This window comes from Fulmarus glacialis, unplaced genomic scaffold (genome assembly GCF_000690835.1).
Source record: "Fulmarus glacialis isolate BGI_N327 unplaced genomic scaffold, ASM69083v1 scaffold37855, whole genome shotgun sequence".
Classification (NCBI taxonomy): domain Eukaryota; kingdom Metazoa; phylum Chordata; class Aves; order Procellariiformes; family Procellariidae; genus Fulmarus; species Fulmarus glacialis.
In genome coordinates, this window is record NW_009211749.1 from 2,974 (window position 1) to 18,066 (window position 15,093).

The window sequence follows — 15,093 nt, forward strand, 5'->3', positions numbered from 1 at the left end:
AAAGCAGAGGTTCTGCTCCGTGTTCTTCATTTATAGTTTCGTTCTGTGAACTTAAACTCTTGCAAGCTTGAAGAGCAGAGAACAGGAGGCTGCTGATCAACCGCTGTCATAACTCTTACAAAACAGTTAGGAATCGGAACTCTTATTCCCATTTTTCTATCTAATCAGTACCTGCAAGGAAACTGTAGAAGAAACTGGGTAAGCATTTCAGAAGGCATATAGGGCGTGGGATTTTGTTTTAATGGCTGCCACCCTGTGGAAAGAGTATAGTTCACGAACATGGACATAACATCAATGATCTGTTTTCTTTTAAGTGCATTTCCGCTACATCGTCTTCCATCCCTTCCTGGATGAGATTCTGATTGGACAGATTAAAAGCTGCAGCCAGGATGGCGTTCATGGTAAACTGCAACTTCTAACGTTAGGGACACATGAGCTGCGGAGCTCTGGGGTCTTTTGGGATACTGTGGTTTCGAGTTGTACAGTGCTGTCTGTAGGCTGGTTAGAGACTGTTACCGGCCTCTAGTGCTGCTCTGACCTGGGGGTGGTTGGTAGTTTGAGCTTGGCAGCTTTCCCTGCCCTTGATGGTTTTGTCTGCACTCCCCTTTCCTTCTGTCATTCACGTGCATGCCCAAAGGAGAACAGGCAAGCCCATCTGGAGCGTAGACTGGATTCATTTTCTCGCTTCAGTTAACAGAACTTGTTTTTTTTTAAAAGTGGTAGTATCAGCTCGTGTTGGTCTGATATATCTTCCCTATAGTTCTGTGCAAATTCATGACCGTTTCCTGTACCTGAAAACACGGCAGGGAAACATCTATGTAAGCACAAAGTGCTGTCAGATTCATGGAATACATAATTGATGAGTTGCTTTCCTTTCTTGTAGGAGTCTTCCATGCAAGCGAGCTCCTCTGCTCAGTTGTTAAGTTAGGACAATAAGATTAGCTGCATAAGGCTGCATTTGTTGCTGAATTTAGGCATGTCCACTCTCTGATAAAATTCAACATCATGAAATCTCAAGGGGGAGGTGGGGGCTGTTGTAACTTTTCATTGGTCTTTATTTAACATGTTAAATCTGTGATTTCTAAGCTCTTTTCTGTCACAGACCTCTATAGCATCTGACTCATTTCTTGGAACGCTTTCATTTCCAATGCTGCTCCAAACAGCCTTTTCCTTTCCCAGCGGGCATGAAGACTGTGCCCTCTGTTGCTGTATGTACTTTCAGCTGGGAGGTTGCTTTGCTGCCAACCGAAATTGAGCGTTGTGGCTCAAAGAATAATTCCTGCACGATCTCAGATGTCCTTCCTGAAAGAGGAAGGAGAATGAGTCTAGAAATGCATTTTAGGAACTGCTGTGGTACATCATTTGCGAAGAATCATTTCAGTCTTAATCAAGTTCTTTTCTCCACAGTTTCTATTGGATTCTTCGATGATATTGTCATCCCACCAGAATCCCTGCAGCAGCCAGCTAAGTTGTATCCTTTGATCACCTTTGATAACTTTACTACTTCATTTCAAAAGATTGTGCAGTGCTGGCCCAACAGGCATTCACTACTGCAACAATGAAGGTGCTCAGTGGCAGAAGCTAAGCCGTTGTGTCGGGCAAGTCCCGCAGACTGTTATCACAGCTAGACAGGCCTCACGCTTATTAGGTTTTGCAGGATCATTGTGCCGGCTGATAGAAATGAATGGCAATGTCCCCCGAACAACCGCATCGTAATCCCTGCCTCTGGTCTTGGCTGCTGCTGAAGACAGAATGCCGGTTTTACCACATCATGTAATGTCTAGATAGATGGTGTGTCTAATATCCTTCCCTGTGGTAGGTGAGGTCTTCTTGGGTTTGAGGGGTTTTGTTTGGTTTGGGTTTTTTGGTGGTTTTTTTTGGGGGTGTGGGGGTAACCCCAACTCTGCCCAGCAGCATACACCTTGAAGCAGGAAAATAAGAAACAAGACGGGGGTCCTGGACTGCACAGATGATAACCTGGGACAGTGCACTGCAGTTTGAGAAATTGTGAAAAGGCTTTGAATTGAGTCTATTCTCAAAACTGTTTCCATCCTTAACCCTTGGCGTGGCCAGCGATGAAGCAGAGCAGGTGTGGGTGTGGGAATACGAGACGGAAGAAGGGGCCCATGACCTTTACATGGACATTGGGGAGGAGATCCGCTTCCGAGTTGTGGATGAAACGTTTGTCGATACATCACCCACAGGTCCGAGCTCTGCAGAGGCTTCCACTTCGAATGCCGCAGAAGAAGTCCAGAAGAAAGAGGCACCCTACACTCTTGTGGTAACTATGTGCATAATGCATACAGCCTTTTGAACGTTGTGGTTTATTCTATGTCTAAAATAGCATCCCTTTCCCAAGGAACTGATTGCTTTAAGCTGACTGAAGCAAACAGAGTCACAAAATGAAAGGAGTGGAAAAGGGGAGAAACGAGATTGTTCTTGTGGTCGCTCTGTGTTTGCTGTGTGTTTTCCTTGGAACACTTTGTGGTTGTTGGTGGAGTTCCCCCTGGGAGGCTGATTTAAAGCAGACTCTGGATGCAGGATCTGCAGGCAGGAGTGAACATACAAGGAGCATGGAGCTGGGAGAACCACATTAAGGTTTACACAGCAGCTAAACGGGCTTTCCCACGCAGTGTTTTGGCGTAAGACCCACCTGAGTACAATGGAAGAGAAAGATGGATCTAAACAGATGAAAGCTGTGTTTTCTCACAGCTGGAGTATGTTGGGACAGTCAGGAGGCGGAATGGGCAAGTGCTTGATTTTCAAGTGTTGAATGTTTGGTGTAGTGTTGACAAGGTTTAAAGGAGTCTGGGCAAGTGCTGGGCAGGGTCTGATAGGAAAAAAAGTGAGTACCTCATCCATAACTTGGAGGGAGAGATTTTATATTTTTATGTGTTTACTCCTGTATTCTCTATGCAGTTTAAAATTGCACGCTCTTTTCTTCTCTCTGTGAACAGGGATCAATCAGTGAGCCAGGCCTGGGCCTCCTGTCGTGGTGGACAAACAGTTAGCTGCAATCGGAGCCTGCTCTGCAGAAAGTCTTTCCGGTGGATGTTTGGGGGATTATGGGATCCTGCTGGTGCTCATTGCTCCTCTGAAGCTGAATGAGAAATTAGATCTGCCACTCTCTGTTTCCCCTTTAGCTTCCAACCTGCCAGATTGAGACAGTCGCTTTCAAGAAATGTCTTCACTGAGCTGTAGAAGTGAATTTACAGACAACAAAAAGCCTTGAGCGCAGCAGCAACAAACTCAGCTGGAGCTTTGGTCTCCTGCCCTGGAGGGGAAACCGGGGAGGTCTTTACTTGCCTGAATTAAGAAGGGAGTTGACTTGAGTGAGTGAAAGCAGGAGAGAATGCCTGTCAAGACATACTGCTTCTTTGGGCTGAGAGCTTGGTCTCAGAGGGGTAGAAACCTGCCCTTCTTTTGACAGGAAATGGAGAAGGACCAGCAAAAGACTCGAGTTAATAGAGGTGTGGCACTCTGGAGACCTGGAAAATGCTGCTGCTGGGAGAGCAGGGGAGGTGGTGGTAATGTTCTCCTAAGAATGGGCTCTTAACCCATGGATGAAGTCAGCCAAAGAGAACGGGCATGACAGTAGTTTACCCAAAAGTAGCTTAGGCTCGTGAAGATGACCACTGTGGAAAGCTACATGCTCCTTATTGTGCTGAATGGAAATACTTTATTGGGTGCGCTGTATTTATGTAGAACGAGCTAAACTTTGCAGGAGTTTGACTGAAAATACGTAAGTGAACTGCAACAGACCAAGGCTGCCTTGAGCACGTTAAATACTTGTTTGTGGGGGTGTGTTAATAAATAGTGAAAACCACACAGCCTGCCTTCCTGTGCAATTTGTGGGGAAACTATTAGCTTCCTTGCCTCCTGCAGTTTAGCTACTTGGATTTCAAGGCAGACAGTGTTAAGAAGACCAATGCTCTGCTCTAACAGCCAATAACACACAATTGCCATCACCCTCCCTGACAGCAGTGAAAGGAAAGGGGGGAACAAAACAGGGAGTAGAATCTATGCAGGGCCCATTGCCAAGAGAGGGATGTTGCACATAATTACAAAGCCAGCCACATTTGGCAGGAAGGGGCTGTAATTCCCTGGGATAGTGGGTCTGCTTAACCTCCAACTGTGAATACAAAGCCTGAGTCACCAGCGCCCTCCCTGCAGCGTCGTTAGAACCCCTTAATTCTGAACTGTTATTCCTGGTGCATTGCCCTAATTAAAAGGGAGCCTAGAATTCTTTAGGTTCACATAGTAACTGAGGTCCATCTGCTCAGAAAATAAGCTTACTGAAGCTGTCTATAGAGCAGTGGTGCTAAGACGTGCAATCATCTAGACATGGTGGAAACAAACTGTTTGCAGAACACCCCCAGCTGTTTGTATAGGTGGAAATTCGGCGTTCAGCTCCCATTTCACAGGCTCAGAGCTCCCAGGAGCGTAGCAAGGTGGTAGCTGCATGGCCTTACCTGCTGAGCTAATGAGATTCTCCTCAACATCAGCCTCCTGTTGTGGAGAAGACAAGCTGTGCTTGAGGAAACTAGTTTACTACACCACGATGCTGGGAAAGCGTATAAATCACTTGCTCCTTGCAAGTTTGTCACTGCTGCAGTGGTGGCACTGTTGCCCTGGACAGGAATGTAGTTGGGAAGGCAGTGATAGTCATGACTGTAGTCTGCAATAGGTTAATGTCAAGGGGTAAACAGTGCAAGACAGCTGTCAGAGCACTTTTTTTACCATGTATTTTTGTACGCAGGAATGATTTACAGAGCAAGAACTGGGCAGGTACCATCTCATATCTCCAAAGTTCCTTCCCACCCTCCCAGCAACAGTGACAGGGGAAGCAGGGGCTGAAGAGCAGGATTATGAATATAACACCACAAGGCAGAAGAGATGGTCACATTCTTTATTTTCATTTTATTTCTTTAGCCATCAGTAAAGTGAATGGGCAGAAAACAACCAACTGAGCAGACAAACCCACCTTAGCTGGTTATTTCCAAATATAAATAACTGTGGGACAACTGAAATTGAGCCAAAATAGAAAAAGGGAGCTGGGGAATTTAAAAGACAAAAGTAAGCCTAGCTGCACTCCCTTTTCAAAGTTGTCAGTGAAGAGGAAGTACCATAACAAAAAGGAAGCTATGGTTACATTTGATCAGATATTTATTCCAACAGTAGGCATGGAATTGCACTTTCATGAAAATGCCAAAGCTGAATCGAGTCCAGTGCACTGGGGCATTGTGTGCACTTAGCTTGATTTCTGCTGCAGCTCCTTCATTCTGTTCAGGGCACTGCCAGCTTGAAACCACTCTATCTGTGACTCGTTGAAGGTGTGGTTCAGCATGATTGTTTCTTGGCTCCCATTGGGATGCTTGATGACGCATTTCAGAGGCTAAAGGAAGAAGACAGTTTTATTTCCCCCCTTCTCTTTCAAGGGAGCAAGTTAACTGAAGCTTCTCACAGGAAAATTTCTACATGTTTTTAACGGGTTGAAAATGAAAAATTATAGCTCAGGGGGGTCTTAACATAGAAGTGTGGACGCAGTTCCTTCTAGGGAGCACTCATGCTTAAGGCAACAAGTCCAGGAATTCAGAATATTGTACAAGGGTTTCTCGTAACCGTTCAGAATAATGTGATCCGATTCTAACTTGCTCTCTAGCCCCCCAGACCACTGGTGCAAAGTGCCTCATCTGGCTGGCAGGCTGCACTGCCCACGGGTGCCTGTGCTGCTTCGGGCCCCGAGCACACAGCTCGACACTGTTCCCGGTCACTGGCACGTCCCTGTGCCCCGAGTGCAATGACAAGACACCCAGACAGTTACCTTTCCAGGTGCAAAGTCTGCCAGCCCCACAATGCTTAGCTTGTCCACAGGATGAATCTTGTTGTAGTCCGCTGGATCAGCGAAAGTGAGAGGCAGTAGACCTTGCTTCTTCAGGTTGGTTTCTGCGGAGAAGAAACCACACCAAGCACGCTTGTAACAACACGCTGCAGGGGATCAGGATTACCTTCTGGCTGCCTAGTGTTTCTCAGAGTAGTATTCCAGCAACAGTTACTATCTTTGTAGCAAAATTAGCATATCTGCTGTTTGTGGCGTATCTAACTAGATATGTAAAAGCATTCCTGACAAGAGGGACCATGCGATCTGTCAGCATGGTTCATGCCCGTAGTGTTGAGCCCTGGGGCGAGGTGAACACCGCTTCCACCCAAACCAAATACATCCTGTTTACACGCATCACAGGGGAAGTGCGACTCACCGTGGATCCTGGCAAAGCTCTTGGTGATGATGACCCTGCCCCCCAAGTGACGTGGCTCCAGTGCTGCATGCTCCCGGCTTGACCCCTCACCGTAGTTTTCATCCCCGATAACTGCCCATTTGACACCCATTTTCTGTGACAAAAGAAACAGATCTACATTTCTGCAGTCACTCAAGTGAGGAATTAACAATAAATATCCACCCACACATTTAATTTCAGTGCTACACTACTGACATTGCTGTGCTACAAATACCTTCTCCCAGAAGGCTCCCTTTGGTTCTGAGGAAGGACAGAAATAAAGGAATTAAGTACTTCACAGCAGTTAGGCACTGCCATCCTTCACTAATGAGGGCTGAGGAGGATCGCCCTTGGGACCCAGAGCAAATCCTTGCTGCCACCTTTCCGTCCATGGTCCTGTGCCAGAGCAGCGTTCACACCAGCCATGATCCCTGCTCTACTTCTGGAAACAATACAGAAAACTTTCACTTCTGTCTACTGGAATAACAAATCTGAGACCACTGCCATGCTGTCCAGAGGGTGAAAGGACATTTCTTGAGGTTCTAAGCCAAGTTTTAAAGAATGAAAGGGACAAGATCAGAATTTATTTAACCATTACACTAGTCACAGGTGAAACACTCCAGGAGGCAAGATTTAGTTGCAGTCTGATGACACCTGTGCTTTGTAAGGTGTGCAGTGCCTGAAGGAGTTCTTCCCCTTCTGTCTAGGATTTCTGGTCCCCTCTGGGTTACAAGATCCTCCTCCCTCTTCCCCGCCTCAGGTAGGGAGAGAATCTCCTACAGGAACTGCCATCATCAGACTAAGTCCCAAGAAAAAGCCTCAAGGCTGAGTGAAATCACAGCTGCTGTTACTTGAGAGCAGGAGGGTGAGATCCTCAGTCTTGGCACAGACTGCCCAAAGTGTAAATATGCTCTTAAAATAGATGCTTCGGGGGAAAGTCTCACCTTGTAGTAACGGGCTGTGTCTGGGACTGGCCCAAACTCCTGGGTTAATGCATTCCTCACAGAGTTGGCTTTGCCATTTTCAATGTTGATGGCGCCAATGAGCAGGTTGTTGGAGATGTTGTCCAGATGGCCACGGAATTTGAGCCATGGTCCGGCTGCAGAAATGTGGTCAGTTGTGCATTTCCCTTTTACCTAAAGGGTAGTAGAAGAGAAGAATGTCTTAGGATGGATCTGTGACTTGACCCTTCCTCAACACTTTTTATTCTGAAGGATCCTCACATCTCTTTTTTAAGGGCACAAACCCAAGAATCAAGAATGCATCTGTTACAGAATCAAGACACTCTAAGGCAGAACACAGTTGTTCTGCACGCATTGGGTAGGAAGAACATCCCTGTTCCAAAGGGTAAATTACAAAAATGAGCTTAGCCATGACACCTCCTGCCATTTCCTCACTTCCCTCAGCAGCAGGTTCTTCAGGTACAAAAAGGCAATTAAACCCTTCCTGCTGCAGCTCACCTCCCTGCTGGGGGAGTTCAGCAAGATGCCCAGTGTTTCCTCTAAGTTTCCAATCTGCACATAAGCCTTCTCAATTTCTAAGAACAGAATTCCCAACCAGAGATAATGGCCTTTCAACCGGTAAGTCCCAAAGCACTTTCAAAGGAATTGCCTGTGTCAAAAACTCAAGCACAGCTCAGTATGGCCCTTGGGAGTACCTGCAACACTCTGCCACTGAGAATCAGCAATGTTCCTGAAGGTCAGTTCCTAAGGGATTGCATTTCAGAACCCATCACTGTATTAACGGAAGTTTTCATCCTGTTAACTTGCCACAGGCAGTGAGAAGAAACCCATGTCTTCATTAAGAGACTGAAATGCAACATTTAACTATTGTGAAGTAATTTCTCTTTCTATAAAATGGGAAGAGAACACACATACTGATGGATGAGAAGTTCCTAACAACCTCATTTCAGACAAAATGCTTCTTAGAACAGTCAGGTATTAGAGACGCTAATTAACGAACCCATCCACCTTTCCGCTGCAGGTTATAACTGGGACGATTTCTGCAAACTGCATGGTATGGGTAGCATCCTATTACATGGTGTAACAAGCTTCATTTTTCATGGTCTTAGCTAACCACTAGCCCAAAGGAGAAAAGTCTCTTAGTTATAATAGAAAGAAGTATCAGAAGGAAACACCTGGAAGGAAGACCCTTGCTTCACTTTCCATACCAATGTGGTTGTAGGGGAGGGAATCACAGACAGCTCAAAGGCACATCCAAAGCTTCTAGCAATTGATGTGCAAACCCCTGTTCGAGTCCTGTCATAGCCGGTGTTCCCCCACTTTGCTCCTGACCTTGATGAGGATCAGCATGTCTTCTAGATCCTTGCCGTCCCACTTATCGAAGGGCTCAAGAAGCTGGAGGCGCTGGCTGGTGGGACTCACATCCACATGCTGCCCACTGCCATCCTTGGGAGGATACTGATAGGTGTCCTGGCCTGGGTCAAACTCCTTCCGAAGAAGACAGGAAAAATCATCAGCCTCAGCCATCCCCAACAGCACATGAAGAGAACAAGCCAATACAAGCAACTGCACCCGTTCTAGCTTTAACACTAAGGAAGAGGTCAGTGCATCAAAATTCCCTTACGACATACAAAACACTACTAGTAGCAGGCCTTCCCTCCCTCCATCTCCAGACCAAGCAGTTACCAGCTTGGGCAGCTCATCTGCGTCAGGTGCTTCTAGTTTAAACTTCTTCCCATCTGTTCCTGTCAGGTAATCTGTCTCAGGGTTAAATTTTAGAGTGCCAGCAATAGACAGGGCTGTGACAATCTGAAAGAAAAAATGACAAATTTAAAGGCATATTCTACCCCCTATCTCTTCATTTGAAAGTCCTACGCCTAACAGTCGCAAAGCCAGCAGCCAAGCTACAAACCAAGCTACACTGGGTGTCTTCTGCAGGCAGAGGAATTAGCTCCCAAGACACCCTGGACTATTCCACGGCCATCCCTCTTCTTACCTCCGGAGAGGTCACAAATGCATGAGTCTCTGGATTGGCATCATTGCGACCTGTGAAATTCCGGTTGTAAGACGTAACTATTGTGTTTTTCTCTCCTTTCTTGATGTCCTTCCTGTGAAAGAAACAAACATGCTCGTCAAATCCAAAGGGAATATTGCTTCGAGACGTCTTGCTGCTAAAATCCCTCAGCTTGGTTTTGGTAGCAATAACTATCTTTTGGAAACATGAATCGGTGCCTGGACATGTTTTCCTCCCTTAAGTACAGACTCAAAACCAAGAACCGTGCAAAACCCAGTCAGACACTGATTCCTGAAGTAGTTTTCATAGCCCATGTTGTGCACTGTTGAACTGTGTAAACAATAATCAGCTAAGTACATTGCCTCTGGACATCCCACCATTAGCAATGACAAAGCCACACGAGAATATGTCTTCCATCCCTTCCTATGGGAATTTTCCTCCCTGCCACTCCAATGACTGAAGTTGGACCAATTCACTTTTGCTGTTTCAAAAGGACCATACAAACTCCAGTCCACCCTCTCACAGATAACAAATCTCTCTCCCCGTTTTTTGCCTACTATAAGAAGCCTTCAGGCATGGCCGCACTTGTGGCCATTCTGCAGCTTCATTCATCTAAAGGCTCAATATAAATCTGCAGTCTTTCATTTCTCCTCCTCCAGTGCATATCAGACAGCTATGGCCAATGGGTTTTTAAGCATTTATTTTTAATTCCTAGTGTATTATACTTACAATCAAATTTGGCCTCTCAGAGCATTTTAGGAACTAAAAGATACAAAGCTAGAGTGAGGTCCTTTCACTTTACCTGTCCCACTGGCCAATGCACGGCCCACAAGCGTTGGCAAGAACCAGCCCTCCAACATCTCGCAGGATTTGCGCCTGGGGGCAGAGAACAACTTTGTTACTAGTAGAAAGTCTGGAGTAAGTTTCTGGGATTGCTCTTTCAGGGGAAGAGGACATCTGTCTTCTAACAAAGCACCAAGCCTGAGAAAATTCCCCTCCTTGTTTCACTTGCAAGTTTTGAGTCACTTTTATAAATACATGGGGTTTGATCCCAGTAAAGCTTTAAGTTAACACTGGGGAAGAGCACAGGATGACTTGCCATGATGTTCCCATTCTCTACCTACTTCAAATTGAGCAATCCAGCTACTCACAGTTATTTGACTGAAGGGCAGTGGCTGGTCTGGTTAATATCCTACACACTTCCTGCCCATGTAAGGAGAGAATTGGTGAAAATGCAGGCAAGTGTGTCTGTCTGCTGAGCCCATTCAGCAAACAATTCAATTAAGAGGGCACCTGTTAAGGAAAAGTATGACTGCGGACTTGTTGGAGGAGGCATTAAGCTGGACATATCCACACGTAGACTTACATAGTTGGTCCCCAAGCTGTGACAGCATCTAGTATTTACTAAATATTAGAACTAATTAATACATCATCTTCTGGTGCCCACAGAAAATGGGAGAAAGTAGGTGGTGGTTCCTCTACAGAAACACTTCATTTTAATCAAACATGAGTTTTGCCGTAAGTTTAGTCTAGTCTAGAATGGGAACTTCCTTCCTACAGACAAAGAGCTTGCTCACATCCTAAATTGTTCTTAAAGGAGAAAACCGGATTGCAGGTGGGTGCTAGCCCTTCATCAGCCATGGCCACCCACAGAATCCCAGAAGCAAAAGGCATCCCTTGCTATGCATACTGTTATCTCCTCAGGGCCCCAGCTCCTGATAATTATCTCAGCTCTGTCCAGTTCCAATCATGTTCTTATATGCCCAGGCAGTAAAGATATCAGGTCAAAACACTGTCAAGGTAACAGCAGGACGCACAGGTGTAGTAACACAAGACTGGTTGCTACATCATTAATTGTACCTCTAGCAATAAGTGAAGACAAAGTTTAAGAAGTTTCCATTAGTTACCTCTGGACTCTTGAGTACTGTCTGGAAGAGAGTTTAACGCTTACTGTTTGGAAGCGTAAAGAGCAGTCCTACTCACATAACCATCTCTTTCAATGGTGGCACGGATCTGCTCTGAGCCTGGTGTGATTGTGAACTTAGATTTGCACTTCAGTCCATGTGCTAGTGCCTGTTTTGCCACCGCTGCAGAGCGTCCCATGTCCTCATAGCTGGAGTTGGTGCAGCTGCCAATCAAGCCTGTGGTGTTTGACAGAAATAGGGAGGTGGTTACTGCAGCTCCCCGGTACTAGGAATCTTCTCACTGACTCATCCCTCAGGAGAAAAAACAAGGGACAACCATGTTTTCTGCTGACAAGGAATCTGAAACTGTTTCAGGTACTAACACTGCCAAGCCTCCCAGCAAGATACTGCAGACACAAGCAATCTCTTCTCTGGCTTTAGAAGTTGCACAGTCAGAACACACTACCTGGTCACTGGTCACTAGTCTGGTTACTGTTTTACAAGATCAGAGTGCCACCTACTTGCACTTTGGTTAAGCAGATTTCTACAGAGAGGTATTGTTCCATGAAGACAGAAAAGGCTTCAAATCAAGATGGCAAGAAATGGAGGAAATGATGAAAAGAAAGCATCCTTTGTTACAGTACAAAGACCACATGAGGATATACTATACTGTCCTGACAGCATTCTGGTGCTAACCAGCAAAAAATAAATTCTCTTTCAGTTACAGCTGCTCTTGATCCTATTTGTAGCACCATCGAATAATACATTTCCCACCTGGGATGTGGCCTTTACAACTTATTTGGATTCCTTCCATTCCCCCAGTGAGCAACACTTGAGAAGCCAACTGACAGGTTACCATCCCACAAGTGAGTATGTAAGTATCCAAATCTGCTCTTTAGGACAGCAAGCACTAACTTTACTACGTCCCAAGAGATCAACAGCCAACTGCTGGGAGGACTGACAATCAATGCTCCTGGCTCCTGACAGATCTTTGCAACAAATCCATGAAGCAGACTTTTAACAAAGGTGCTCTTTAACAGGTAACATTCCTGTCAGCCCAATCATTCAAAAGTTTCCAAGAAGGAAAAAAAACCTTTTCTGCCTCTTGAGATTAAAATCCCTCCAACTATCCCACATCTCATGCCACACACCTGGCCCAGGTGGTCACTACTCTTCCCAGCAAATTCATACAGCCATGAAGAGATGACACTGCAGCAAAGTCAAAGGACATAGAGCAGTAATTAAAGGATCGGATCCCAAGCTATGTGACCAACTGCTTATCCCAAGACAGCAACATTTATGCCACACGGATGAAGGCAGAGGAAAGAGCAAATGCTACCCACCAACTCTGATATCAACAGGCCAGCCCTCCTTTTCTGCCACAGCACCAATATCTGACACAGGGTGCGCCAGGTCTGGTGTGAAAGGTCCATTGATATGCGGTTTCAGCTTTAAGAAACAGTGACAAAGTCAGAAATTACAGTAGCCAAGAAAAACCCCAAAACACAGCAGCAAATCAATTCCTTTCATAGCTCTATCTAGAAGCTGTTTAAATAGGATTCTCCTACATGAATACAGGAGCAGGAGTTGTCAGTGAAGCAGACCTGACTGTTTTTTTTATGTTCTAGCACAGCGCCAGGGGTGTCCCATCAAACTCCCAGCTTGGTCCTCATTCACACAAAGCACAGTCACATCATAACATCCAAGATGGCAAGCAGGAAGGAAGCCTTACCTCACTGAGGTTGATTTCTATCACCTGGTCATATTGACAACCAGAATCTGGTACCAAGTGTTGCTGGAATTCATCTGCCAGCGCAGCTATGTCTGGAATAAGAAAGAAGGGAGATCTGAAAAGTGCGGCAAATATGAGGGAAAAGAAGAAGCTTGGAATGGCTAAACACAGGGTGTCCACTGTATACTTCCCCAGCCACTTCATCTATAGACTCCCCACTTGTATCAGATGACCTATGGGACCCGCAAGGTCAGAAATCACATCAGACACCATTGTAGGAGGATGCTGCTCCCAGAATACACCTTCACTTGAACCCACACTTCTACCTACTTCAATCCCCAAACCCTCTTACCAGCTCGCCCAGTCTTGCCCAAGTATTTCTTCATCCGTGCGTTGTAAGGGAAGACCGATGTGGTAGCTCCAATTTCAGCCCCCATGTTACAGATCGTTGCCATTCCTAGAGAAGGAGTGGGAGAAGACACCACAGGGTCAATGAGAAAGTCCAAGGCCATCCAATTCTTCAAAAGTTAGTCCATGGAAAAGACAGCAAAGCCAAGAAAGATCAAGGCATTAGCCACAGAAACCCAATTCCACAGCAGAGAGCACACACTGCCTACATAATGGCTGTCTCAGCCCCTAATGTTTCTGATCGATACAGTGCCTGCGACCAGACTTTTCTGCAAGGAAGGAGCTGAAAGCTACACTGATTCTTGCAGATACTGGAAGGAATGACAGGGAACCCCCTGTCTGCACTGAGCACCAAATATATTTACAGCAATGAGCAGTGCCCCTGCTACCTGCAATGAGTGTCCTGTCCCCCCCTACCATCTCATTTATATTTACTGGAAGAGCCAGAAATTTGTGAGAAATTCAGTGGGTTGAATAAAAAGCTTCCAGTGACGGAACACAATAAAAAAAAATTTGCTCATGGCACTGGGATCACCCATGCCTTTCAAGGACACAGCAATGAAGCTGTAGAAGCTGCTGGTTTACATTTAACGAGCTAGAAGCAGATATCACAGGTCAAGTTCCTCTGATTTCACAGAAGAAAAATCCCAAATTGCTCTCAGTTTGTAAAACCAAATATTCCAAGTTGTAGCCAAGCCGTGCAAATGGAGAAGAGAAGCCCAGCTTGAAGGCTGCACTTCAAGCCAAAGGAAAGGATACTTCTTGTAATTTGGTCCTAATCATTACAGACAACTGCAATTTTTGCTAGTTCAAATTCAGCACCCAAGACCCACAATTAGCTAGTGTAAGACTGCATGTTACAAACTCCTGCTTTCTGGTCTCCCCTTCGCCCTGCTTTTCTAAAAAGCTTTTTATTTAGCAGCTGTCACACATGTCCCCCCTTCAACCTGTTTCTTTCCTCTATCCACAGCCTATTTTAGGCTGCAATGAAAATGTCATCCTTTATCTCTGACATCTCCACCCTCTAAGCGTATGCCGGAATACCTCCACCCTTACTCTTATCCTGACGCACCATCTTACAGGATTCTTCACAATTAACCATTCAGTGTTCTCAAAGTCACAAGAAGATTTAATGGAGAGAGGTCACTTTTTCACTGAGAGGGAGTGCTATCTTGTTACACCACTCTCACCCACTCTCCCAGTTTGCCATGTACTAATCATCCAGCCAGGCTAAGGGAGAACATTTAGCACTTCTTGCCTGATTCCCTTCCCAGCCTCCACAGACAACTCAACACCCAACTCCAAAAACAATCCACTCCAGGTAAGAGATTCATGTTGTCTTACCAGTGCAAGAGATCGAATCCACACCAGGCCCATGGTATTCGATGATGGCACCTGTTCCACCCTTGACAGTGAGGATGCCAGCCACTTTCAGGATCACATCTTTAGGAGAACTCCAGCCTGAAAGCTTGCCAGTCAGTTTTACACCAATAACCTGAGCAACATTAATGGGGGAAAAAAAAAACCAAACTACACACTGACACCATTTCCTTTCAACAGCCAAAACAATTTCTCAGAATTTTTCCTAAAAATCTGGGTGGCCACAATACGAAAAGGGAGAAAATCCTGAAGTATCAGAACATGTGCACAAGCGCTGAAACCACTAATAGGGCCAACTGAAGGGAGATCACTACTCACCTATCGCTCTCAGTCCCTGAATAAAAAGGCTGGAAATGGAAACTCAGAGCTGCCAATGAGTGGTGTCCCAGAGGGGTCCGTATTGGGACCGGTACTGTTT

The 15,093-nt window shown here is 45.6% G+C and overlaps 2 protein-coding genes across 3 annotated transcripts in view; one reads left to right on the forward strand and one right to left on the reverse strand.

Moving 5' to 3' along the window:
* Positions 1–3,833, forward strand: part of POLR3H (polymerase (RNA) III (DNA directed) polypeptide H (22.9kD)) — a 6,602-nt gene extending 2,769 nt beyond the window's left edge. Inside the window, exons 3-6 of one of the 2 annotated variants that reach the window (XM_009577654.1) lie at positions 315–401; positions 1,408–1,471; positions 2,074–2,281; positions 2,958–3,833. In XM_009577654.1, coding sequence (XP_009575949.1) covers positions 315–401; positions 1,408–1,471; positions 2,074–2,281; positions 2,958–3,011 — 413 coding nt within the window. In that variant the 3' untranslated portion in view covers positions 3,012–3,833. The remainder of the gene's footprint in view (positions 1–314; positions 402–1,407; positions 1,472–2,073; positions 2,282–2,957) is intronic. The other variant, XM_009577655.1, reaches the window with a different exon arrangement.
* A 1,057-nt stretch (positions 3,834–4,890) lies between these two features.
* Positions 4,891–14,790, reverse strand: ACO2 (aconitase 2, mitochondrial; the record flags this gene model as incomplete). Its single annotated transcript, XM_009577656.1, has 13 exons — positions 4,891–5,395; positions 5,825–5,946; positions 6,258–6,390; positions 7,220–7,411; positions 8,570–8,725; positions 8,924–9,046; positions 9,234–9,345; positions 10,054–10,127; positions 11,235–11,392; positions 12,499–12,604; positions 12,888–12,979; positions 13,240–13,344; positions 14,640–14,790. Coding segments are annotated over 13 exons (1,668 nt in total), but the record flags the coding sequence as incomplete, so codon positions are not given.
* Between the last annotated feature and the right edge of the window lie 303 nt (positions 14,791–15,093).